This window comes from Oncorhynchus mykiss, chromosome 27 (genome assembly GCF_057628025.1).
Source record: "Oncorhynchus mykiss isolate SJ-2025 chromosome 27, ASM5762802v1, whole genome shotgun sequence".
Taxonomy (NCBI): Eukaryota; Metazoa; Chordata; class Actinopteri; order Salmoniformes; family Salmonidae; genus Oncorhynchus; species Oncorhynchus mykiss.
This window is the reverse complement of record NC_143048.1, coordinates 45570664-45597500: the sequence shown is the minus strand read 5'-3', so window position 1 is coordinate 45597500 and position 26837 is coordinate 45570664. Positions and strand designations below refer to the sequence as shown.

General features: G+C 46.0%; 1 protein-coding gene across 2 annotated transcripts in view; it reads left to right on the top strand.

Annotated features, from left to right (window-relative positions):
• gbe1b (1,4-alpha-glucan branching enzyme 1b) overlaps positions 1 to 26837 on the top strand; it is a 324598-nt gene that overhangs the window by 235907 nt on the left and 61854 nt on the right. For both annotated transcript variants that reach the window (XM_090224112.1, XM_090224113.1), the window contains one exon: positions 19585 to 19715. In XM_090224112.1, coding sequence (XP_090080238.1) covers positions 19585 to 19715 — 131 coding nt within the window. The remainder of the gene's footprint in view (positions 1 to 19584; positions 19716 to 26837) is intronic.

Genomic DNA, 26837 nt, shown 5'->3' with positions numbered 1-26837 from the left:
ACACAGCTGCATGCCCAAACACACACACAGCTGCATGCACGCTCACACACACACACACTGAGGAAAAATATGACTGCCTGGTTGTAGCATCCCTAAGGACATACAGTTCCATGCAGATATATACCCACAGTCGGCCACAGTCGCCCACAGTCGCCCACAGTCGCCCGCAGTCGCCCGCAGTCGCCCGCAGTCGCCCACAGTCGCCCGCAGTCGCCCGCAGTCGCCCGCAGTCGCCCGCAGTCGGCCACAGTCGGTCACAGTCGCCCACAGTCGGCCACAGTCGGCCACAGTCGGCCACAGTCGGCCACAGTCGGCCACAGTCGCCCGCAGTCGCCCACAGTCGGCCACAGTCGGCCACAGTCGCCCGCAGTCGCCCACAGTCGCCAACAGTCGCCCGCAGTCGCCCACAGTCGCCCGCAGTCGCCCGCAGTCGCCCGCAGTCGCCCGCAGTCGCCCGCAGTCGGCCACAGTCGGTCACAGTCGGCCACAGTCGCCCACAGTCGGCCACAGTCGGCCACAGTCGGCCACAGTCGGCCACAGTCGGCCACAGTCGCCCGCAGTCGCCCACAGTCGGCCACAGTCGGCCACAGTCGCCCGCAGTCGCCCACAGTCGCCAACAGTCGGCCGCAGTCGGCCGCAGTCGCCCACAGTCGGCCACAGTCGCCCACAGTCGCCCACAGTCGGCCACAGTCGCCCGCAGTCGCCCGCAGTCGGCCGCAGTCGGCCACAGTCGGCCACAGTCGCCCGCAGTCGCCCACAGTCGGCCACAGTCGGCCACAGTCGCCCGCAGTCGCCCACAGTCGCCAACAGTCGGCCGCAGTCGGCCGCAGTCGCCCACAGTCGGCCACAGTCGCCCACAGTCGCCCACAGTCGGCCACAGTCGCCCGCAGTCGCCCGCAGTCGGCCGCAGTCGGCCACAGTCGGCCACAGTCGCCCGCAGTCGCCCGCAGTCGCCCGCAGTCGGCCGCAGTCGCCCGCAGTCGCCCGCAGTCGGCCACAGTCGCCCACAGTCGGCCACAGTCGGCCACAGTCGCCCGCAGTCGGCCACAGTCGCCCGCAGTCGCCCGCAGTCGCCCGCAGTCGCCCGCAGTCGCCCGCAGTCGCCCGCAGTCGGCCACAGTCGCCCGCAGTCGCCCGCAGTCGCCCGCAGTCGCCCGCAGTCGGCCACAGTCGGCCGCAGTCGGCCACAGTCGGCCGCAGTCGGCCGCAGTCGGCCGCAGTCGGCCGCAGTCGGCCGCAGTCGGCCACAGTCGGCCACAGTCGGCCGCAGTCGGCCGCAGTCGGCCGCAGTCGGCCGCAGTCGGCCGCAGTCGGCCGCAGTCGGCCACAGTCGGCCGCAGTCGGCCACAGTCGGCCGCAGTCGGCCACAGTCGCCCGCAGTCGCCCGCAGTCGCCCGCAGTCGCCCGCAGTCGCCCGCAGTCGGCCGCAGTCGGCCGCAGTCGGCCGCAGTCGGCCACAGTCGGCCGCAGTCGGCCGCAGTCGGCCACAGTCGGCCGCAGTCGGCCGCAGTCGGCCACAGTCGGCCACAGTCGGCCACAGTCGGCCACAGTCGGCCACAGTCGGCCACAGTCGGCACTCTACTTCTTTTACATTTGTGTGTTCAGTATATCCACGACCCATATAGACATATTTCCTGTCCATTTCCTTTCTGCACCAGTGAAAACAGGCAGATACCTTCTGTCATCCCTTACCCTATTCCCACATGGAGGAGGCAGACAGACAGACAGACAGATACCTTCTATCATCCCTTACCCTATTCCCACATGGAGGAGGCAGACAGACGGACAGGCAGGCGGACAGGCAGGAGGACAGGCTGACAGACGGACAGGCAGACAGACGGACAGGCAGACAGACCCTGTCAGGCAGACAGACGGGCAGACGGATAGGCAGGCAGACGGACAGACAGGCAGACGGACAGGCAAGCAGGCAGACGGACAGGCAGGCAGACGGACAGGCAGACAGACGGACAGGCAGATGGACAGGCAGACAGGTGGACAGACAAGAACACAGAAATGTTGCTTCTCTTCCTGGGGTCCACACAAAACATTAAACATGACATAATACAGATCATTAATAGACAAGAACAGCTCAAAGACAGAACTACATACATTTAAAATGGTACACATAGCCCACACACACTAGATGGCCAAAAGTATATGGACACCTGCTATCAAACATCTCATTCCAAAATCATGGGCATTAAATTGGAGTTTGTCCCCCCTTTGCTACTATAACAGCCTTCACTCTTCTGGGAAGGTTTTCCACTAGATGTAGGAACATTGCTGCTATAACAGCCTCCACTCTTCTGGGAAGGCTTTCCACTAGATGTAGGAACATTGCAGCAGGGACTGGCTTCCTTTCAGCCATGAGCATTGGTGAGGTCGGGCACTGATGTTAGGCAATTAGGCCTGGCTCTGTGCAGGCCAATCAAGTTCTTCCACACCAATCTCGACAAACCATGTCTTTATGGACCTCACTTTGTGCACGGCGGCGTTGTCATGCTGAAAGTAACGTTCTGCTGACATCCGCCAAACCCAGATTTGTCCGTCGTACTGCCAGATGGTGAAGTGGGATCCATCACTCCAGAGAACGCGTTTACATTTCTACAGAAAACCCATTTCATGAAGCTCCCGACAAACAGTTATTGTGCTGACGTTGCTTCCAGAGGCAGTTAGGAACTCGGTAGCGAGTGTTGCAATCGAGGACAGACGATTTTTATGCACTACTCGCTTCAGCACTCAGTGGTTCCATTCTGTGAGCTTGTGTGGCCTACCACTTTGCGACTCAGCCGTTGTTGCTCCTAGACGTTTCCACTTCACAATAACAGCACTTACAGTTGACCAGGGCAGCTCTAACAGGGCGGACATTTGACAAACTGACTTTTTTGAAAGGTGACATCCTATGACGGTGCCACGTTGAACGTCACTGAGCTCTTCAGTAAAGCCATTCTACTGCCAATGTTTGTCTATGGAGATTGCATGGCTGTGTGGTCGACTTTATACACCCGTCAGCAACGTGTGTGACTGAAATAGCCAAATCCACTAATTTGAAGGGGTGTCCACATACTTTTGTATATACAGCGCCTTCGTAAAGTATTCAGACCACTTGACTTTTTCCACATTTTGTTACGTTACAGCGTTATTCTAAAGTTAAAATGTCTTATCAATCTACACACAATATCCCAAAATGACATCACAATATCCCATAATGACATCACATTATCCCATAATGACATCACAATATCCCATAATGACATCACAATATCCCATAATGACATCACAATATCCCATAATGACATCACAATATCCCATAATGACATCACAATATCACATAATGACAAAGCAAAAACAGGTTTTTAGATTTTTTTTTCAAATGTATAAAAAAAAAAGCAGATATCACATTTGCATAAGTATTGAGACCCTTTCCTCAGTACTTTGTTGAAGTACCTTTGGCAGTGATTACAGCCTTGAGTCTTCCTGGGTATGATGCTACAAGCTTGGCACACCTGTATTTGGGGAGTTTCTCTCATTCTTCTTTGCAGATCCTCTCAAGCTCTGTCAGGTTTAATGGGGAGCGTCGCTGCACAGCTGTTTTCAGGTCTCTCCAGAGATGCTTGATCAGGTTCAAGTCCGGGCTCTGGCTGGGCCACTCAAGGACATTCAGAGACTTGTCCCAAAGCCACTCCTGCATTGTCTTGGCTGTGTGCTTAGGGTTGTTGTCCTGTTGGAAGGTGAACCTTCGCCCCAGTCTGAGGTCCTGAGTGCTCTGGAGCAGGTTTTCATCAAGAATCTCTCTGTTCTTTGCTCTGTTCATCTTTGCCCCGATCCTGACTAGTCTCTCGGTTTCTGCCGCTGAAAAACACACAGCATGATGCTGTAACCACCATGCTTCACCGTAGGGATGGTGCCAGGTTCCCTTAACTAGACAGACGCTTGGCATTCAGGCCAAAGAGTTCAGTCTTGGTTTTATTGCATAGTATTTATATCAGCTCCCTGATTACAATGATTAACAACAAGTAATTTAGTTGCCTCAGTTTGTTAAAAAGTCACACCATTAATTTCCAGATTCAACTGAGGTCTAGAATTTAGGGAATCATTTGTACCAAATACAATGCTCTTAGTTTGAGATGTTCAGTTTATTACTGCCCACCCATTCGCTCGGCAGGCAGGCAGGCCACGTCACTTGGGATGAAGCGCTGGGCCACAGGACTGCTCCATATGCTTCAATCACCAGCTGCTGTTACCCTGCTAGACTGTCTCTCTGCTGTCTAACGCAGCGATCAGCTGTTACCCTGCTAGACTGTCTCTCTGCTGTCTGTCACAGCAACGCAGGGATCAGCTGTTACCCTGCTAGACTGTCTCTCTGCTGTCTGTCACAGCAACGCAGGGATCAGCTGTTACCCTGCTAGACTGTCTCTCTGCTAGAGGTCGACTGATTAATTAGGGCCGATTTCAAGTTTTCATAACAATCGGTACTTTTGGGCGCCCATTTGCCGATTAAAAAAAATAAAATATATGTTTACCTTTATTTAACTAGGCAAGTCAGTTAAGAACACATTCTTATTTTTAATGACGGCCTAGGAACAGTAGGTTAACTGCCTTGTTGAGGGGCAGAACGACAGATTTTCACCTTGTCAGCTCGGGGGATTCAATCTTGCAACCTTACAGTTAACAAGTCCAACGCAATAACGACCTGCCTCTCTCTCGTTGCACTCCACAAGGAGACTGCCTGTTACGCGAATGCAGTAAGCCAAGGTAAGTTGCTAGCTAGGATTAAACTTATCTTATAAAAAACAATCAATCATAATCACTAGTTAACTACACATGATTGATGATGTTACTAGATATTATCTAGCGTGTCCTGCGTTTCGTATAATCTGACTAAGCATACAAGCATACAAGTATCTATGTACAGTGCCTTGCGAAAGTATTCGGCCCCCTTGAACTTTGCAACCTTTTACCACATTTCAGGCTTCAAACATAAAGATATAAAACTGTATTTTTTTGTGAAGAATCAACAACAAGTGGGACACAATCATGAAGTGGAACGACATTTATTGGATATTTCAAACTTTTTTAACAAATCAAAAACTGAAAAATTGGGCGTGCAAAATTATTCAGCCCCCTTAAGTTAATACTTTGTAGCGCCACCTTTTGCTGCGATTACAGCTGTAAGTCGCTTGGGGTATGTCTCTATCAGTTTTGCACATCGAGAGACTGAATTTTTTTCCCATTCCTCCTTGCAAAACAGCTCGAGCTCAGTGAGGTTGGATGGAGAGCATTTGTGAACAGCAGTTTTCAGTTCTTTCCACAGATTCTCGATTGGATTCAGGTCTGGACTTTGACTTGGCCATTCTAACACCTGGATATGTTTATTTTTGAACCATTCCATTGTAGATTTTGCTTTATGTTTTGGTTCATTGTCTTGTTGGAAGACAAATCTCCATCCCAGTCTCAGGTCTTTTGCAGACTCCATCAGGTTCTTCCAGAATGGTCCTGTATTTGGCTCCATCCATCTTCCCATCAATTTTAACCATCTTCCCTGTCCCTGCTGAAGAAAAGCAGGCCCAATCCATGATGCTGCCACCACCATGTTTGACAGTGGGGATGGTGTGTTCAGCAGTGTTGCTTTTATGCCAAACATAACGTTTTGTATTGTTGCCAAAAAGTTCAATTTTGGTTTCATCTGACCAGAGCACCTTCTTCCACATGTTTGGTGTGTCTCCCAGGTGGCTTGTGGCAAACTTTAAACAACACTTTTTATGGATATCTTTAAGAAATGGCTTTCTTCTTGCCACTCTTCCATAAAGGCCAGATTTGTGCAATATACGACTGATTGTTGTCCTATGGACAGAGTCTCCCACCTCAGCTGTAGATCTCTGCAGTTCATCCAGAGTGATCATGGGCCTCTTGGCTGCATCTCTGATCAGTCTTCTCCTTGTATGAGCTGAAAGTTTAGAGGGACGGCCAGGTCTTGGTAGATTTGGAGTGGTCTGATACTCCTTCCATTTCAATATTATCGCTTGCACAGTGCTCCTTGGGATGTTTAAAGCTTGGGAAATCTTTTTGTATCCAAATCCGGCTTTAAACTTCTTCACAACAGTATCTCGGACCTGCCTGGTGTGTTCCTTGTTCTTCATGATGCTCTCTGCGCTTTTAACGGACCTCTGAGACTATCACAGTGCAGGTGCATTTATACGGAGACTTGATTACACACAGGTGGATTGCATTTATCATCATTAGTCATTTAGGTCAACGCCCAATTTTTCAGTTTTTGATTTGTTAAAAAAGTTTGAAATATCCAATAAATGTCGTTCCACTTCATGATTGTGTCCCACTTGTTGTTGATTCTTCACAAAAAAATACAGTTTTCTATCTTTATGTTTGAAGCCTGAAATGTGGCAAAAGGTCGCAAAGTTCAAGGGGGCCGAATACTTTCACAAGGCACTGTATCTGACTGAGCGGTGGTAGGCAGAAGCAGGCCCGTAAACATTCAATCAAACAGCATTTTCGTGTGTTTTGCCAGCAGCTCTTCGCTGTGCTTCAAGCATTGCACTGTTTATGACTTCAAGCCTATCAACTCCCGAGATGAGGCTGGTGTAACCGAAGTGAAATGGCTGGCTAGTTAGCGCGCGCTAATAGTGTTTCAAACGTCACTCGCTCTGAGCCTTCTAGAAGTTGTTCCCCTTGCTCTGCATGGGTAACGCTGCTTCGATGGTGGCTGTTGTTGTTGTTGTGTTGCTGGTTTGAGCCCAGGGAGGGGCGAGGAGAGGGACGAAAGCTATACTGTTACACTGGCAATACTAAAGTGCCTATAAGAACATCCAATAGTCAAAGGTTAATGAAATACAAATGGTATAGAGGGAAATAGTCCTATAATTCCTATAATAACTACAACCTAAAACTTCTTACCTGGGAATATTGAAGACTTGTGTTAAAAGGAACCACCAGCTTTCATATGTTCTCATGTTCTGAGCAAGGAACTGAAACGTTAGCTTTCTTACATGGCACATATTGCACTTTTACTTTCTTCTCCAACACTTTGTTTTTGCATTATTTAAACCAAATTGAACATCTTTCATTATTTACTTGAGGCTAAATTGATTGTATTGATGTATTATATTAAGTTAAAATAAGTGTTCATTCAGTATTGTTGTATTTGTCATTATTACAAATAAATAAATAAAAATCGGCCTATTAATAGGTATCAGCTTTTTGGTCCTTCAATAATCGGTATCGGTGTTGAAAAATTATAATCGGTCGACCTCTGTCTGAACAGTTTAGGGATTGTGACTGACTGAGTCTCTGTCTGAACAGTGGAGGGATTGGGACTGACTGAGTCTCTGTCTGAACAGTGGAGTGATTGGGACTGACTGAGTCTCTGTCTGAACAGTGGAGGGATTGGGACTGACTGAGTCTCTGAACAGTGGAGGGATTGGGACTGACTGAGTCTCTGTCTGAACAGTGGAGGGATTGGGACTGACTGAGTCTCTGTCTGAACAGTGGAGGGATTGGGACTGACTGAGTCTCTGAACAGTGGAGGGATTGGGACTGACTGAGTCTCTGTCTGAACAGTGGAGGGATTGGGACTGACTGAGTCTCTGTCTGAACAGTGGAGGGATTGGGACTGACTGAGTCTCTGAACAGTGGAGGGATTGGGACTGACTGGGTCTCTGTCTGTACTACTACTACTGCTACTACTACTACTACTACTACTACTACTACTACTACTACTACTACTATTGCTACTGCTACTACTACTACTACTACTACTACTACTATTGCTACTGATACTATTTATACTACTACTAGTATTACTACTACTGCTGCTACTACTACTGCTGCTACTACTACTACTAATACTGCTACTACTACTACTACTAGTGTTACTGCTACTGTTACCACTACTACTGTTACTAATTCTACTGTTACTACCACTACTACTACTGTTGTTACTGTTACTACTACTACTTTGTTACTGCTACTGGTACTACTACTACTACTAATGTTACTACTACTACTACTACTACTGTTACTACTACTGTTACTACTACTACCACTTTTGTTACTGCTACTGTTACTTCTACTACTGTTACTACTACTGTTACTACTACTACTACAACTACTACTACTATTGCTACTACTACCACTACTGTTACTACTACTATTGTTACTACTACTGCTACTACTACTACTACTACTACTACTACTACTATTGTTACTACTATTGTTACTGCTACTGTTACTACTACTGCTATTGTTACTACTACTACTACTATTGTTAATACTATTGTTACTGTTACTACTACTACTATTGTTACTACTACTGCCACTACTACTGTTGCTACTGTTACTGTTACTACTACTACTGTTACTACTACTCCTACTACTTTTGTTACTACTACTACTACTAGTTTTACTACTACTGTTACTGTTGTTACTGCTACTACTACTATTGTTACTGTTACTGCTACTACTATTGTTAATGTTACTGCTACTACTATTGTTACAGTTACTACTACTACTACTGTTACTACTACTACTGTTACTACTACTACTACTAGTGTTACTGCTACCGTTACTTCTACTACTATTACTACTACTGTTTCTACTACTACTACTATTGTTACTGTTGTTACTGCTACTACTACTATTGTTACTGCTACTACTATTGTTACAGTTACTACTACTACTACTGTTACTACTACTACTATTGTTACTGTTACTACTACTACTACTAGTTTTACTACTACTACTATTGTTACTACTACTACTACTGTTACTGTTACTACTACTATTGTTACTACTACTTTCTGCATTCTCCAAGATCGCATAGCAGTTCAGACGTCTTTTGTCCTCGTCTTGTCGTGTCCTGTATATATATATATTTACAACTTTTTTTCACATACATTTTATTTTTATTTTCCATCAACTCTTCTTCTAAACACTCTCCTGCAACCAGCCTCACCAATTTATATTTATAAAAAAGTATTATTTACCTCAGATCTGCAATCCTTCAGGAAGCTAGCCAGAAACTCCAGGAGGCTGGCCAGAAACTAGCCAGAAGCTAGCCAGGAGCTAGCCCAGAAGCTAATCAGAAGCTAACCACGGTTTGTGGTCATCGGCTGTCCTTTAGTTCGAAAATCTATCGAAAATCTATCGCCAGTTTTGTACGGCGCAGCGCGGCTCGGGAAACGGAACATACCGGACCATTTTTTTTTTTTTTTTTTTTTTTTTTTTTTTTTTTTTTTTTTTTTTTTTTTTTTTCTCTCCATGTCCCTGGATTTCAACTGCTCTCTGGACGTTCATACCCGGATCTCACAGCTAGCTAGCTGCTATCCGTGTGACAGTCGGCTTTCGTCGATTCCGGAGCAAACATCGATTGTTCCGGTGCTAGCCAGCTCCGTCAATCACGCCTGAGTTCCATCATTCACTCCTGGGCTGCAGTCACCTATCCGGACCCGTTTCACTGCCTACGCGGAGCCCCACCGGGCCTTCACAACCGGACTGCCGACGTTATCTACCTGAAGGAGACCCGGCTGGCTCCTCTGTCGCGACGTTACCGGAACGCCCATCTGCGGCCCGCTAACCGTTAGCTGTCTTTCCGGCTGCTATCTGAATAGACAATCGGACAATTTATTTATTTGAATTATTATGTTTTCTTCTCGGGCCTCTATAACTATATCTATTGTTCTTATTTTTGTTGTTGTGTGATTTGGATTAATCCCCTCTACCACACGGAACCCCACTAATCTACTGACCGAACGCAAGAGGTGGCTAACAACAGACTCCATCCTATGCTAGCTTGCTACCGGTTGGCTTGGCTAGCTGTCTAAATCGCCGTGACCCTAAACCAACCTCTCCACTCACTGGACCCTTTTGATCACTCGACTAAGCATGCCTCTCCTTAATGTCAATATGTCTTGTCCATTGCTGTTCTGGTTAGTGTTTATTGGCTTATTTCACTGTAGAGCCTCTAGTCCTGCTCACTATACCTTATCCAACCTATTAGTTCCACCACCCACATATGCAATGACATCTCCTGGTTTCAATGATGTTTCTAGAGACAATATCTCTCTCTTCATCACTCAATACCTAGGTTTACCTCCACTGTATTCACATCCTACCTTACCTTTGTCTGTACATTATACCTTGATGCTATTTTATCGCCCCCAGAAACCTCCATTTACTCTCTGTTCCAGACTTTCTAGACGACCAATTCTTATTGCTTTCAGTCGCACCCTTATTCTACTCCTCCTATGTTCCTCTGGCGATGTAGAGGTGAATCCAGGCCCTGCAGTGCCTAGCTCCACTCCTATTCCCCAGGCGCTCTCTTTTGACGACTTCTGTAACCGTAATAGCCTTGGTTTCATGCATGTTAACATTAGAAGCCTCCTCCCTAAGTTTGTTCTTTTCACTGCTTTAGCACACTCTGCCAACCCGGATGTTCTAGCTGTGTCTGAATCCTGGCTTAGGAAGACCACCAAAAATTCAGACATTTTAATTCCAAACTACAACATTTTCAGACAAGATAGAACTGCCAAAGGGGGCGGTGTTGCAATTTACTGCAAAGATAGCCTGCAGAGTTCTGTCCTACTATCCAGGTCTGTACCCAAACAATTTGAACTTCTACTTTTAAAAATCCACCTTTCTAAAAACAAGTCTCTCACCGTTGCCGCCTGCTATAGACCACCCTCTGCCCCCAGCTGTGCTCTGGACACCATATGTGAACTGATTGCCCCCCATCTATCTTCAGAGCTCGTGCTGCTAGGCGACCTAAACTGGAACATGCTTAACACCCCAGCCATCCTACAATCTAAACTTGATGCCCTCAATCTCACACAAATTATCAATGAACCTACCAGGTACCTCCCCAAAGCCTTAAACACGGGCACCCTCATAGATATCATCCTAACCAACTTCCCCTCTAAATACACCTCTGCTGTCTTCAACCAAGATCTCAGCGATCACTGCCTCATTGCCTGCATCCGTAATGGGTCAGCGGTCAAACGACCTCCTCTCATCACTGTAAAACGCTCCCTGAAACACTTCAGCGAGCAGGCCTTTCTAATCGACCTGGCCGGGGTATCCTGGAAGGATATTGACCTCATCCCGTCAGTAGAGGATGCCTGGATATTTTTTAAAAATGCCTTCCTAACCATCTTAAATAAACATGCCCCATTCAAGAAATTTAGAACCAGGAACAGATATAGCCCTTGGTTCTCCCCAGACCTGACTGCCCTTAATCAACACAAAAACGTCCTATGGCGTTCTGCATTAGCATCGAACAGCCCCCGTGATATGCAGCTGTTCAGGGAAGCTAGAAACCATTATACACAGGCAGTTAGAAAAGCCAAGGCTAGCTTTTTCAAGCAGAAATTTGCTTCTTGCAACACTAACTCAAAAAAGTTCTGGGACACTGTAAAGTCCATGGAGAATAAGAACACCTCCTCCCAGCTGCCCACTGCACTGAAGATAGGAAACACTGTCACCACTGATAAATCCACCATAATTGAAAATTTCAATAAGCATTTTTCTACTGCTGGCCATGCTTTCCACCTGGCTACTCCTACCCCTGTCAACAGCACTGCACCCCCAACAGCAACTCGCCCAAGCCTTCCCCATTTCTCCTTCTCCCAAATCCATTCAGCTGATGTTCTGAAAGAGCTGCAAAATCTGGACCCCTACAAATCAGCCGGGCTAGACAATCTGGACCCTTTCTTTCTAAAATTATCTGCCGAAATTGTTGCCACCCCTATTACTAGCCTGTTCAACCTCTCTTTCGTGTCGTCTGAGATTCCCAAAGATTGGAAAGCAGCTGCGGTCATCCCCCTCTTCAAAGGGGGGGACACTCTTGACCCAAACTGCTACAGACCTATATCTATCCTACCATGCCTTTCTAAGGTCTTCGAAAGCCAAGTCAACAAACAGATTACCGACCATTTTGAATCTCACCATACCTTCTCTGCTATGCAATCTGGTTTCAGAGCTGGTCATGGGTGCACCTCAGCCACGCTCAAGGTCCTAAACGATATCTTAACCGCCATCGATAAGAAACATTACTGTGCAGCCGTATTCATTGATCTGGCCAAGGCTTTCGACTCTGTCAATCACCACATCCTCATCGGCAGACTCAACAGCCTTGGTTTCTCAAATGATTGCCTCGCCTGGTTCACCAACTACTTCTCTGATAGAGTTCAGTGTGTCAAATCTGAGGGTCTGTTGTCCGGACCTCTGGCAGTCTCTATGGGGGTGCCACAGGGTTCAATTCTTGGACCGACTCTCTTCTCTGTATACATCAATGAGGTCGCTCTTGCTGCTGGTGAGTCTCTGATCCACCTCTACGCAGACGACACCATTCTGTATACTTCCGGCCCTTCTTTGGACACTGTGTTAACAACCCTCCAGGCAAGCTTCAATGCCATACAACTCTCCTTCCGTGGCCTCCAACTGCTCTTAAATACAAGTAAAACTAAATGCATGCTCTTCAACCGATCACTACCTGCACCTACCCGCCTGTCCAACATTACTACTCTGGACGGCTCTGACTTAGAATACGTGGACAACTACAAATACTTAGGTGTCTGGTTAGACTGTAAACTCTCCTTCCAGACCCATATCAAACATCTCCAATCCAAAGTTAAATCTAGAATTGGCTTCCTATTTCGCAACAAAGCATCCTTCACTCATGCTGCCAAACATACCCTTGTAAAACTGACCATCCTACCAATCCTCGACTTTGGCGATGTAATTTACAAAATAGCCTCCAATACCCTACTCAACAAACTGGATGCAGTCTATCACAGTGCAATCCGTTTTGTCACCAAAGCCCCATACACTACCCACCATTGCGACCTGTACGCTCTCGTTGGCTGGCCCTCGCTTCATACTCGTCGCCAAACCCACTGGCTCCATGTCATCTACAAGACCCTGCTAGGTAAAGTCCCCCCTTATCTCAGCTCGCTGGTCACCATAGCATCTCCCACCTGTAGCACACGCTCCAGCAGGTATATCTCTCTAGTCACCCCCAAAACCAATTCTTTCTTTGGCCGCCTCTCTTTCCAGTTCTCTGCTGCCAATGACTGGAACGAACTACAAAAATCTCTGAAACTGGAAACTCTTATCTCCCTCACTAGCTTTAAGCACCAACTGTCAGAGCAGCTCACAGATTACTGCACCTGTACATAGCCCACATATAATTTAGCCCTATCAACTACCTCTTTCCCAACTGTATTTAATTTATTTATTTATTTTGCTCCTTTGCACCCCATTATTTTTATTTCTACTTTGCACATTCTTCCATTGCAAAACTACCATTCCAGTGTTTTACTTGCTATATTGTATTTACCTTGCCACCAAGGCCTTTTTTTGCCTTTACCTCCCTTCTCACCTCATTTGCTCACATTGTATATAGACTTGTTTATACTTTATTATTGACTGTATGTTTGTTTTACTCCATGTGTAACTCTGTGTTGTTGTATCTGTCGAACTGCTTTGCTTTATCTTGGCCAGGTCGCAATTGTAAATGAGAACTTGTTCTCAACTTGCCTACCTGGTTAAATAAAGGTAAAATAAATAAATAAATAAATAAATACTACTATTGTTACTGTTACTACTACTACTACTAGTTTTACTACTACTACTACTACTATTGTTACTACTACTACTACTGTTACTGTTACTATTACTATTGTTACTACTATTGTTACTACTATTGTTACTACTACTACTACTGTTACTGTTACTACCACTATTGTCACTACTACTACTATTGTTACTACTATTGTTACTACTACTACTACTATTGTTACTACTATTGTTACTACTATTGTTACTACTATTGTTACTGTTACTGCTACTACTATTGTTACTGCTACTACTATTGTTACTGCTACTACTACTACTATTACTATTGTTACTGCTATTGTTACTACTACTACTATTGTTACTGTTACTGCTACTGCTATTGTTACTACTACTACTATTGTTACTGTTACCACTACTATTGTTACTACTACTACTATTGTTACTACTACTACTATTGCTACTACTATTGTTACTACTATTGTTACTACTACTACTATTGTTACTACTATTGTTACTACTACTACTACTATTGTTACTACTAATGTTACTACTACTACTATTGTTACTACTATTGTTACTACTACTACTATTGTTACTACTATTGTTACTGTTACTGCTATTGTTACTACTATTGTTACTGTTACTGCTACTACTATTGTTACTGTTACTACTACTACTATTGTTACTACTACTACTATTGTTACTACTACTACTGTTGTTACTACTATTGTTACTACTACTACTACTATTGTTACTGCTACTACTACTACTACTGTTACTACTATTGTTACTACTATTGGTACTACTATTGTTACTACTATTGTTACTACTACTACTATTGTTACTACTGCTAGTGTTGTTACTGCTACTACTGTTGTTACTACTATTGTTACTACTATTTATACTACTACTACTGTTGTTACTACTATTGTTACTGCTACTACTATTGCTACTACTATTGTTACTGCTACTACTATTGTTACTACTACTACTATTGTTACTGCTACTACTATTGTTACTGCTACTACTACTACTACTACTACTATTGTTACTACTACTGTTACTACTACTACTATTGTTACTACTATTGTTACTACTATTGTTACTACTACTACTATTGTTACTACTACTACTGTTGTTACTGCTACTACTGCTACTACTACTACTACTATTGTTACTACTATTGTTACTACTATTGTTACTACTATTGCTACTGTTAGTACTATTGTTACTACTACTACTATTGTTACTGCTACTACTATTGTTACTATTACTACTATTGTTACTGTTACTACTACTACTATTGTAACTGTTACTACTGATGAAGAGGAGACATGAAGGACGCTGCTATTTGCCATTTAGCAGATGCTTTTATCCATTCACAGATCTAGCCAACAACTGATCATGCATTTTTTTTATTTTATTTTGTTTAACCGTTATTTAACTAGACAACTCAGTTAAGAACAAATTCTTATTTACAAAGACAACCTACCACCAAAAGGCGAAATGGCCTCCTGCGGGGACAGGGGATAAAAAAATATATTAAAAAAATAGGACAAAACACACATCACAACAAGAGAGACAACACAACACTCCATAAAGAGAGACCTAAGACAACAACGCAGCATGGCAGCAACACAACATGACAACAACATAGTAGCAACACAACATGGCAGCAGCACAACATGGTAGCAGCACACAACATGGTACAAACATAATTGGGCACAGACAACAGAACAAAAGGCAAGAAGATAGAGACAACGATACATCCAAATCACATGGTGCCAGCGCATTGAATTCTTTCAGTAGTGTATCAATTTTTTGTATTTCTTTATTTAATCTTTATTTAACTAGGCGGGTCAGTTAAGAACAATTTCTTATTTTCAATGACAGCCTACCGGGATGGTCTAGGAACAGTGGGGCAGAACAACAGATTTTTACCTTGTCAGCTCGGGGATTCGATCTAGCAACCTTTCGGTTACTGGGCCAACGCTCTAACCACTAGGCTACCCGCCTCCCCAATCAATACATTGCCTTGGTTATTCTGCATAGTGAGCATGATTCTGACTTTGGTTTAATGTTGCCTCATTCCCCCCAGACCAAAGGGCTCAGTTGCTATTGATGTTTAGAGGTGGGTTTGGAGGTTGTGTTGGAGCTTTGCGTTAGTAGGGTAGTGGGCGGGCAGTGTTCCTCTCCCAACTGGATCAGTCTATTGAGGGTACATCCCAAATGGCAACCTAAGTAAAGCTACGTGAGTGAAGGGCCTGTAGGTGAACATACAGGCAGCAGGTACTTGGGTTAACATGGCTGTGTGATGTTAGACTGGGTTAACATGGCTGTGTGATGTTAGACTGAGTTAACATGGCTGTGTGATGTTAGACTGGGTTAACATGGCTGTGTAATGATGTTAGACTGGGTTAACATGGCTGTATAATGATGTTAGACTGGGTTAACATGGCTGTGTAATGATGTTAGACTGAGTTAACATGGCTGTATAATGTTAGACTGAGTTAACATGGCTATGTAATGTTAGACTGAGTTAACATGGCTGTGTAATGTTAGACTGAGTTAACATGGCTGTGTAATGATGTTAGACTGAGTTAACATGGCTGTGTAATTCTAGACTGAGTTAACATGGCTGTGTAATGTTAGACTGAGTTAACATGGCTGTGTAGTGATGTTAGACTGGGTTAACATGGCTGTATAATGTTAGACTGAGTTAACATGGCTGTATAATGTTAGACTGGGTTAACATGGCTGTGTAATGTTAGACTGGGTTAACATGGCTGTGTGATGTTAGACTGGGTTAACATGGCTGTATAATGATGTTAGACTGGGTTAACATGGCTGTATAATGTTAGACTGAGTTAACATGGCTGTGTAATGATGTTAGACTGGGTTAACATGGCTGTGTAATGATGTTAGACTGAGTTAACATGGCTGTATAATGATGTTAGACTGGGTTAACATGGCTGTATAATGATGTTAGACTGGGTTAACATGCCTGTATAATGATGTTAGACTGGGTTAACATGGCTGTGTAATGATGTTAGACTGGGTTAACATGGCTGTGTGATGTTAGACTGGGTTAACATAGCTGTATAATGATGTTAGACTGAGTTAACATGGCTGTGTAATGATGTTAGACTGGGTTAACATGGCTGTGTGATGTTAGACTGGGTTAACATGGCTGTATAATGATGTTAGACTGGGTTAACATGGCTGTGTAATGATGTTAGACTGGGTTAACATGGCTGTATAATGTTAGACTGGGTTAACATGGCTGTGTAATGTTAGACTGGGTTAACATGGCTGTGTGATGTTAGACTGGGTTAACATGGCTGTATAATGATGTTAGACTGAGTTAACATGGCTGTGTGATGTTAGACTGGGTTAACATGGCTGTGTAATGTTAGACTGGGTTAACATGGCTGTGTAATGTTAGACTGGGTTAACATGGCTGTATACTGATGTTAGACTGGGTTAACATGGCTGTATAATGATGTTAGACTGGGTTAACATGGCTTTGTTATGTTAGACTGGGTTAACATGGCTGTATAATGATGTTAGACTGAGTTAACATGGCTGTATAATGATGTTAGACTGGGTTAACATGGCTGTGTAATGATGTTAGACTGGGTTAACATGGCTGTATAATGATGTTAGACTGGGTTAACATGGCTGTATAATGATGTTAGACTGGGTTAACATGGCTGTGTAATGATGTTAGACTGGGTTAACATGGCTGTGTAATGATGTTAGACTGAGTTAACATGGCTGTATAATGATGTTAGACTGGGTTAACATGGCTGTATAATAATGTTAGACTGGGTTAACATGGCTGTGTAATGATGTTAGACTGGGTTGACATGGCTGTATAATGATGTTAGACTGGGTTAACATGGCTGTGTGATGTTAGACTGGGTTAACATGGCTGTGTAATGTTAGACTGGGTTAACATGGTTGTGTGATGATGTTAGACTGGGTTAACATGGCTGTATAATGATGTTAGACTAGGTTAACATGGCTGTGTGATGTTAGACTGGGTTAACATGGCTGTGTAATGTTAGACTGGATTAACATGGATGTGTAATGATGTTAGACTGGGTTAACATGGCTGTGTGATGATGTTAGACTGAGTTAACATGGCTGTGTGATGATGTTAGACTGGGTTAACATGGCTGTATAATGTTAGACTTGGTTAACATGGCTGTGTAATGTTTGACTGGGTTAACATGGCTGTGTGATGATGTTAGACTGAGTTAACATGGCTGTGTGATGATGTTAGACTGGGTTAACATGGCTGTGTGATGTTAGACTGGGTTAACATGGCTGTATAATGATGTTAGACTGGGTTAACATGGCTGTGTGATGTTAGACTGGGTTAACATGGCTGTATAATGTTAGACTGGGTTAACATGGCTGTATAATGTTAGACTGGGTTAACATGGCTGTGTAATGACGTTAGACTGAGTTAACATGGCTGTGTAATGATGTTAGACTGGGTTAACATGGCTGTGTAATGACGTTAGACTGAGTTAACATGGCTGTATAATGATGTTAGACTGGGTTAACATGGCTGTGTGATGATGTTAGACTGGGTTAACATGGCTGTATAATGATGTTAGACTGGGTTAACATGGCTGTATAATGATGTTAGACTGGGTTAACATGGCTGTGTGATGTTAGACTGGGTTAACATGGAACAGTGTCTGTTAACCCTGACTACACTTCACCATGTTACGATAACTCTGCCAAGCAGTCAGCCATGCATCCCAAATGGCACCCTATTCCCTATATAGTGCACTACTTGTGACCAGGTCCCAATTCCCTATATAGTGCACTACTTTAGACCAGAGCCCTATTCCCTATATAGTGCACTACTTTAGACCAGAGCCCTATTCCCTATATAGTGCACTACTTGTGACCAGGACCCTATTCCCTATATAGTGCACTACTTTAGACCAGGGCCCTATTCCCTATATAGTGCACTACTTGTGACCAGGGCCCATATGTAATAGGGTGCCGTTAACGTGTTATTAGGGGAGATTAACAATGTCACCCGGACAACTATTTATAGCTCAGTCCGGTTTCCCACGATGCCTTACTCTCTCCCCCTCCCCCCCCCCCTCCCCCTCAGCCAATTACATAGCTAGAATATTCACTGTTGAGCCAGAGATAAACTCTTTTGTGATTGGACAGACAGGCGGAGGGATAGAGGGAGGATTGGATGGGATGGAGGTTAGGGAATAAACTGCCAATCACTCTTGTACATATGTCTATTTCAACATGAGACTTCCCATACCTTTTAAACTGGACGATTTATCTCAGTGGTTTTCGACATGCGTTTTTTTTTGGACAGAAATAAAGCTCGTCCACGGTGTTACTATGAAGCTTCTGTTGATGGATAGGTAGTAACAAAAACTGACATGGTTGAGTATCGATGACCTTGTATTGATGAGGGTGATGTGGTACGTTTCTGAAACGTTTCTCCTGTGACTGTGTTCCTTGTATTGATGAGGGTGATGTGGTACGTTTCTGAAAGCTCTCTCCTGTGACTGTGTTCCTTGTATTGATGAGGGTGATGTGGTACGTTTCTGAAAGATTTCTCCTGTGACTGTGTTCCTTGTATTGATGAGGGTGATGTGGTACGTTTCTGAAACGTTTCTGAAACGTTTCTCCTGTGACTGTGTTCCTTGTATTGATGAGGGTGATGTGGTACGTTTCTGAAATGTTTCTCCTGTGACTGTGTTCCTTGTATTGATGAGGGTGATGTGGTACGTTTCTGAAAGCTCTCTCCTGTGACTGTGTTCCTTGTATTGATGAGGGTGATGTGGTACGTTTCTGAAATGTTTCTCCTGTGACTGTGTTCCTTGTATTGATGAGGGTGATGTGGTACGTTTCTGAAAGATTTCTCCTGTGACTGTGTTCCTTGTATTGATGAGGGTGATGTGGTACGTTTCTGAAAGCTCTCTCCTGTGACTGTGTTCCTTGCAGGCGTTTGTGAGTGCCAAGCACGAGGGAGACAAGGTGATAGTGTTCGAGAGAGGCAACGTGCTGTTTCTGTTGAACTTCCACCCAACCAGGAGCCAGACCAACTACAGGGTGGCTGTGGCCTCGCCTGGGAAGTATCCTTATGGCTATGTATGAGTGTCCAGTGTGGGGAGGGGGGGGGGATCTGTGGGTATAAATGCACAAAACATCCTAGGTACCTGGGTTCACACACACACACACACACGACACATTTACCACACACACCCCGTAGCGTCGGAACACACACACACACACACACAGTTGCGTTTCCAGTGCCATGTTGGACTGTTTATTTCCATTTACCTGGGGCCTCGTCTCTCCCTCCCGGTGCTCTGATGTGTGAGGAGATGCTCTCTGAAGTCGGGGAACTCTAATAAATGCGCAGGCTGTCATTATAAAGCACCACCGTAAACATTGTACAGTCAAGTGTGTGTGTGTGTGTGTGTGTGTGTGTGTGCTCCGACGCTACGGGGTGTGTGTGGTAAATGTGAGTGTGTGTGTGTGTGTGTGTGTGTGTGTGCATGCTCCGATGCTACGGGGTGTGTGTGGTAAATGTGTGTGTGTGTGCGTGCTCCGACGCTACGGGGTGTGTGTGGTAAATGTGTCGTGTGTGTGTGAGTGGAGGAACCAATTAGAACAGAAGACAGATGAACGCGCCACTCAGAGGAAGAAGAGGTAAACAACAAGATCCAACCGGTCCAGAGTGCTTTTCCATTACCTTCTGTATGCTGTTTCACACACAACATCCTGAAAGGACATTAGCTCTCCTGCTCCACACCTGGACTGGGAGTTACATGATGTTTATAGTCTTGTTGTCCAGCCCCCTCCATCATGGTCACCTGAGGCTTTTCACTCTCTAACACTCTGATTCTGTTTCAAATGGTTTATCTCGGCTGTCCACCCAAGCTGCTCTGAGCTCTGTTCTGTCTGTTCTGTCTGTCTCTACTCTAGCTCTGTTCTGTCTGTTCTGTCTGTCTCTACTCTAGCTCTGTTCTGTCTGTCTCTACTCTAGCTCTGTTCTGTCTCTACTCTAGCTCTGTTCTGTCTGTCTCTACTCTAGCTCTGTTCTGTTCTGTCAGTTCTGTCTGTCTCTACTCTAGCTCTGTTCTGTCTCTACTCTAGCTCTGGTCTGTCTCTACTCTAGCTCTGTTCTGGCTGTCTCTACTCTAGCTCTGCTCTAGCTCTGTTCTTCCTGCCTGTCTCTACTATAGCTATGTTCTGTCTGTCTCTATTCTAGCTCTGTTCTGTCTGTCTCTATTCTAGGTCTGTTCTGTCTGTCTCTATTCTAGCTCTGTTCTGTCTGTCTGTCTGTCTCTATTCTAGCTCTGTTCTGTCTGTCTGTCTCTACTCTAGCTCTGTTCTGTCTGCCTGTCTGTCTCTACTCTAGCTCTGTTCTGTCTGCCTGTCTGTCTCTACTCTAGCTCTGTTCTGTCTGTCTGTCTGTCTGTCTGTCTGTCTGTCTGTCTGTCTGTCTGTCTCTAGCTCTGTTCTGCCTGTCTGTCTCTACTCTAGCTCTGTTCTGCCTGTCTGTCTCTATTCTAGCTCTGTTCTGTCTGTCTCTATTCTAGCTCTGTTCTGTCTGTCTCACTACACCCCCTGGACAGGACACTTTCTCCTGTTTTTGTAGTGAGGCACATTGATGGACAGGACACTAGTCTATTGCAGGGTCTAGTCAGATATTCTGCAGCGAGTCTTAGGCCTTTGAGTGTCCAGGACCAGATCCATGTTTAATCCTTCCCAGGCCACAAACAAAACATACAGAGAAGAGAAGACGTAACAAAGTCTTGTTAGTATTAATGGCCCCAGCGTGTACGTGCCTGGTCGTCCCTAGATAGAAGAAGTGAGTCGGAGAGTAACCTCGGGATCCTCTCCTTTTGGTTAAGGAACTGTTTTCTCACTCCTCTTCTGTCTCGGCTTCTGAGACTTGTATTTTCTTTTCAACACGGGAGGATCAAGGGGGAAAAGGAAAGTTTCCAAAGTCAAAGCAGCAAACCACCATAAGAAGAGGGGGAATGAAACACTGCCTATTAATATTCAGTCTACATCAGCTTTTCCACAGGCACTCCAACCATCACTGTTTTTCTTTTCTCTTGCTCTCTCTTTATCTCTCTATCTACCCATCCTCTCTCTCTCTCTCTCTCTCTCTCTCTCTCTCTCTCTTACCCATCTCTCTCTTTATCTCTCGCTCTTACTCTCTCTCTCTTCTCTCTCTCTCTCTTCTCTCTCAATCTCTCTCTCTCGCTATAGCTCCCTCTTCTCTCCCTCTCTCTCCCTCTCTCTCTCTCTCTCTCTCTCTCTCTCTCTCTCTCTCTCTCTCTCTCTCTCTCTCTCTCTCTCTCTCTCACTCTCTCTCTCTCTCTCTCTCTCTCTCTCTTACCCATCTCTCTCTTTATCTCTCGCTCTTACTCTCTCTCTCTCTCTTTATCTCTCGCTCTTTCTCTCTCTCTCTCTCTCTCTCTCTCTCTCTCTCTCTCTCTCTCTCGCTCTCTCTCGCTATAGCTCCCTCTTCTCTCCCTCTCTCTCTCTCTCTCTCTCTCTCTCTCTTTCTCTCTCTCTCTCTCACTCTCTCTCTCTCTCTCTCTCTCTCTGCCGTGTCTGGTGGGTTCTCTAGGCGCTTTGTTTTATCCAGCAGGTTTCTGAAACCCTAGTGGGGTCCCGTGGTGGGAGAAGAGCTCTACCTATCAGAGTAGATATGTCTTTGATATGGGTGTACGTCCCAAATGTAACCCTATTCCCTATAAATGGAACCCTATTCCCTATAAATGGAACCCTATTCCCTATAAATGGAACCCTATTCTCTATAAATGGAACCCTATTCTCTATAAATGGAACCCTATTCTCTATAAATGGAACCCTATTCTCTATAAATGGAACCCTATTCCCTATAAATGGAACCCTATTCTCTATAAATGGAACCCTATTCTCTATAAATGGAACCCTATTCTCTATAAATGGAACCCTATTCCCTATAAATGGAACCCTATTCCCTATAAATGGAACCCTATTCCCTATAAATGGAACCCTATTCCCTATAAATGGAACCCTATTCTCTATAAATGGAACCCTATTCCCTATAAATGGAACCCTATTCTCTATAAATGGAACCCTATTCCCTATAAATGGAACCCTATTCTCTATAAATGGAACCCTATTCCCTGTAAATGGAACCCTATTCTCTATAAATGGAACCCTATTCCCTGTAAATGGAACCCTATTCTCTATAAATGGAACCCTATTCCCTATAAATGGAACCCTATTCTCTATAGATGGCACCCTATTCCCTATAAATGGAACCCTATTCTCTATAAATGGAACCCTATTCTCTATAAATTGAACCCTATTCTAAATAAATGGCACCCTATTCCCTGTAAATGGCACCCTATTCCCTATATAGTGCACTTTTTGTTATCATTGACCTATGTGTCCCAGTCAGAAGTAGTGCACTATATTGATAATAGGGTGCCATTTATAGGGAATAAGGTGGCATTTGGGACACAGAGCTCTTTCCCAACATACAGACAGCTCCTCTCATTATGTCAGATCGTCATTCTATCGGCTCAGTCAGAAACTAAGCGTTACCTGAATGGGGATGGTGAATTACGCAGCTTTATTACCAAATCTCCTCTGAATATGGATACTTCCTTCCCTGTGTGGAAATGTAGTTTTAGTACGTACACTTCTGTTCATGTGTGTACTTGTGGGTCGTGAGGAAGTGCTATTCTATACTGGTGCTCTATAGCTAATATGAATTTAAGCAACGAGGCCCGAGGCGGTGTGGTATGTGGCCAATATACCACGGCCAAGGGATGTTCTTATGCACGACTCAACCTTAGCCATGATATATTGGCCACATATCACAACCCCCTTGAGGTGGCTTATTGCTATCATAAACTGGTTACCGACTGAATTAGAGCAGTAAAAATAAATATTTTGTCATACCCGTGGTATACGGTCTGATATACTAGTAACCGGAAGGTTGTAAGTTCAAACCCCCGAGCTGACAAGGTACAGCTCTGTCCCTGAACGAGGCAGTTAACCCACTGTTCCTAGGCCGTCATTGTAAATAAGAATTTGTTCTTAACTGACTTGCCTAGTTAAATAAAGGTAAAATAAAAAAATAAAAAAATCAGCATTCAGGGTTCGAACCACCAAGTTTATAATATGGTATAACAAAGAAATCACTTCACAAAGGATTCTCATTTGTTGGACCCTGGGACTTGATTACTGAGATGTGAACATATTTCTCTAAGAGCCTATCAGTCCACTCTCAGTGGGCTGCTATAACACTCCTTGTCTCAAATAACCTACAGTATAGGCCTTGGTCAATAGTAGTGTACTATAAAGGGAATAGGCTGCGATTTGGAAGGCATTCCAATTGCAATTATGCTCATGGACAGATTGTTTTCAAGTCATCAATGGGCCTAATTACTGAGCTTTTCTCCTGGACTGACTGGCAACTGTTCTGGCCCTCTACAGATTGACGCTGATTCAGCTAGTCCCTAATCACCCCCCCCCCCCCCCCCCCATGTTTGCAGTTCGTTCTGAAGAGTCTGGGTAGGTATGAGCAGTGCAGTTCTGAAGAGTCTGGGTAGGTATCAGTGCTGTTCTGAAGAGTCTGGGTAGGTATGAGCAGTGCAGTTCTGAAGAGTCTGGGTAGGTATGAGCAGTGCAGTTCTGAAGAGTCTGGGTAGGTATGAGCAGTGCTGTTCTGAAGAGTCTGGGTAGGTATCAGTGCTGTTCTGAAGAGTCTGGGTAGGTATGAGCAGTGCTGTTCTGAAGAGTCTGGGTAGGTATCAGTGCTGTTCTGAAGAGTCTGGGTAGGTATCAGTGCTGTTCTGAAGAGTCTGGGTAGGTATGAGCAGTGCAGTTCTGAAGAGTCTGGGTAGGTATCAGTGCTGTTCTGAAGAGTCTGGGTAGGTATGAGCAGTGCAGTTCTGAAGAGTCTGGGTAGGTATCAGTGCTGTTCTGAAGAGTCTGGGTAGGTATCAGTGCTGTTCTGAAGAGTCTGGGTAGGTATGAGCAGTGCAGTTCTGAAGAGTCTGGGTAGGTATCAGTGCTGTTCTGAAGAGTCTGGGTAGGTATGAGCAGTGCAGTTCTGAAGAGTCTGGGTAGGTATGAGCAGTGCAGTTCTGAAGAGTCTGGGTAGGTATGAGCAGTGCTGTTCTGAAGAGTCTGGGTAGGTATCAGTGCTGTTCTGAAGAGTCTGGGTAGGTATGAGCAGTGCTGTTCTGAAGAGTCTGGGTAGGTATCAGTGCTGTTCTGAAGAGTCTGGGTAGATATCAGTGCTGTTCTGAAGAGTCTGGGTAGGTATGAGCAGTGCAGTTCTGAAGAGTCTGGGTAGGTATCAGTGCAGTGGTGAAGCGTCCACCATATTGCTTTCACCTTGCAGATCTGTGACCTGCAGAAACAATGGGTTAGGGCCAAGTGGGAGGGGTAGGGAGCGATAGGGGTGGGTAGGGAGCGATGGGGGTGGGTAGGGAGTGATGGGGGTGATAGGTAGGGGTAGGGAGCGATGGGGGTGGGTAGGTAGGGGTAGGGGGCGATGGGGGTGGGTAGGTAGGGGTAGTGAGCGATGGGGGTGGGTAGGTAGGGGTAGGGGGCGATGGGGGTGGGTAGGTAGGGGTAATGAGCGATGGGGGTGGGTAGGTAGAAGTAGGGAGCGATGGGGGTGGGTAGGAGGTGATGGGGGTGGGTAGGTAGGGGTAGGGGGCGATGGGGGTGGGTAGGTAGGGGTAGGGGGCGATGGGGGTGGGTAGGTAGGGGTAGGGGGCGATGGGGGTGGGTAGGTAGGGGTAGGGAGCGATGGGGGTGGGCAGGTAGGGGTAGGGGGCGATGGGGGTGGGTAGGTAGGGGTAGTGAGCGATGGGGGTGGGTAGGGAGCGATGGGGGTGGGTAGGTAGGGGTAGTGAGCGATGGGGGTGGGTAGGGCGCGATGGGGGTGGGTAGGGAGCGATGGGGTTGGGTAGGTAGGGGTAAGGAGCGATGGGGGTGGGTAGGTAGGGGTAGTGAGCGATGGGGGTGGGTAGGGAGCGATGGGGGTGGGTAGGGAGCGATGGGGTTGGGTAGGTAGGGGTAATGAGTGATGGGGTGGGTAGGTAAGGGTAAGGAGCGATGGGAGTGGGTAGGTAGGGGTAGTGAGCGATGGGGGTGGGTAGGTAGGAGTAGTGAGCGATGGGGGTGGGTAGGTAGGGTTAGGGAGCGATGGGGGTGGGTAGGTAGGGGTAGGGAGCGATGGGGGTGGGTAGGTAGGGGTAGTGAGCGATGGGGGTGGGTGGTAGGGGTAATGAGCGATGGGGGTGGGTAGGTAGGGTTAGGGAGCGATGGGGGTGGGTAGGTAGGGGTAGGGAGCGATGGGGGTGGGTGGTAGGGGTAATGAGCGATGGGGGTGGGTAGGTAGGGTTAGGGAGCGATGGGGGTGGGTAGGTAGGGAGCGATGGGGGTGGGTAGGTAGGGGTAGTGAGCGATGGGGGTGGGTAGGTAGGGGTAGTGAGCGATGGGGGTGGGTGGTAGGGGTAATGAGCGATGGGGGTGGGTAGGTAGGGTTAGGGAGCGATGGGGGTGGGTAGGTAGGGGTAGGGAGCGATGGGGGTGGGTAGGTAGGGGTAGTGAGCGATGGGGGTGGGTAGGTAGGGGTAATGAGCGATGGGGGTGGGTAGGTAGGGTTAGGGAGCGATGGGGGTGGGTAGGTAGGGGTAGGGAGCGATGGGGGTGGGTAGGTAGGGGTAGTGAGCGATGGGGGTGGGTGGTAGGGGTAATGAGCGATGGGGGTGGGTAGGTAGGGTTAGGGAGCGATGGGGGTGGGTAGGTAGGGGTAGGGAGCGATGGGGGTGGGTAGGTAGGGGTAGTGAGCGATGGGGGTGGGTAGGTAGGGGTAGTGAGCGATGGGGGTGGGTGGTAGGGGTAATGAGCGATGGGGGTGGGTAGGTAGGGGTAGGGGACGATGGGGGTGGGTAGGTAGGGGTAAGGAGCGATGGGGGTGGGTAGGTAGGAGTAGGGAGCGATGGGGGTGGGTAGGTAGGGGTAGGGGACGATGGGGGTGGGTAGGTAGGGGTAGGGGACGATGGGGGTGGGCAGGTAGGGGTAGGGGACGATGGGGGTGGGCAGGTAGGGGTAAGGAGCGATGGGGGTGGGCAGGTAGGGGTAGGGGGCGATGGGGGTGGGTAGGTAGGGGTAGGGAGCGATGGGGGTGGGCAGGTAGGGGTAGGGGCGATGGGGGT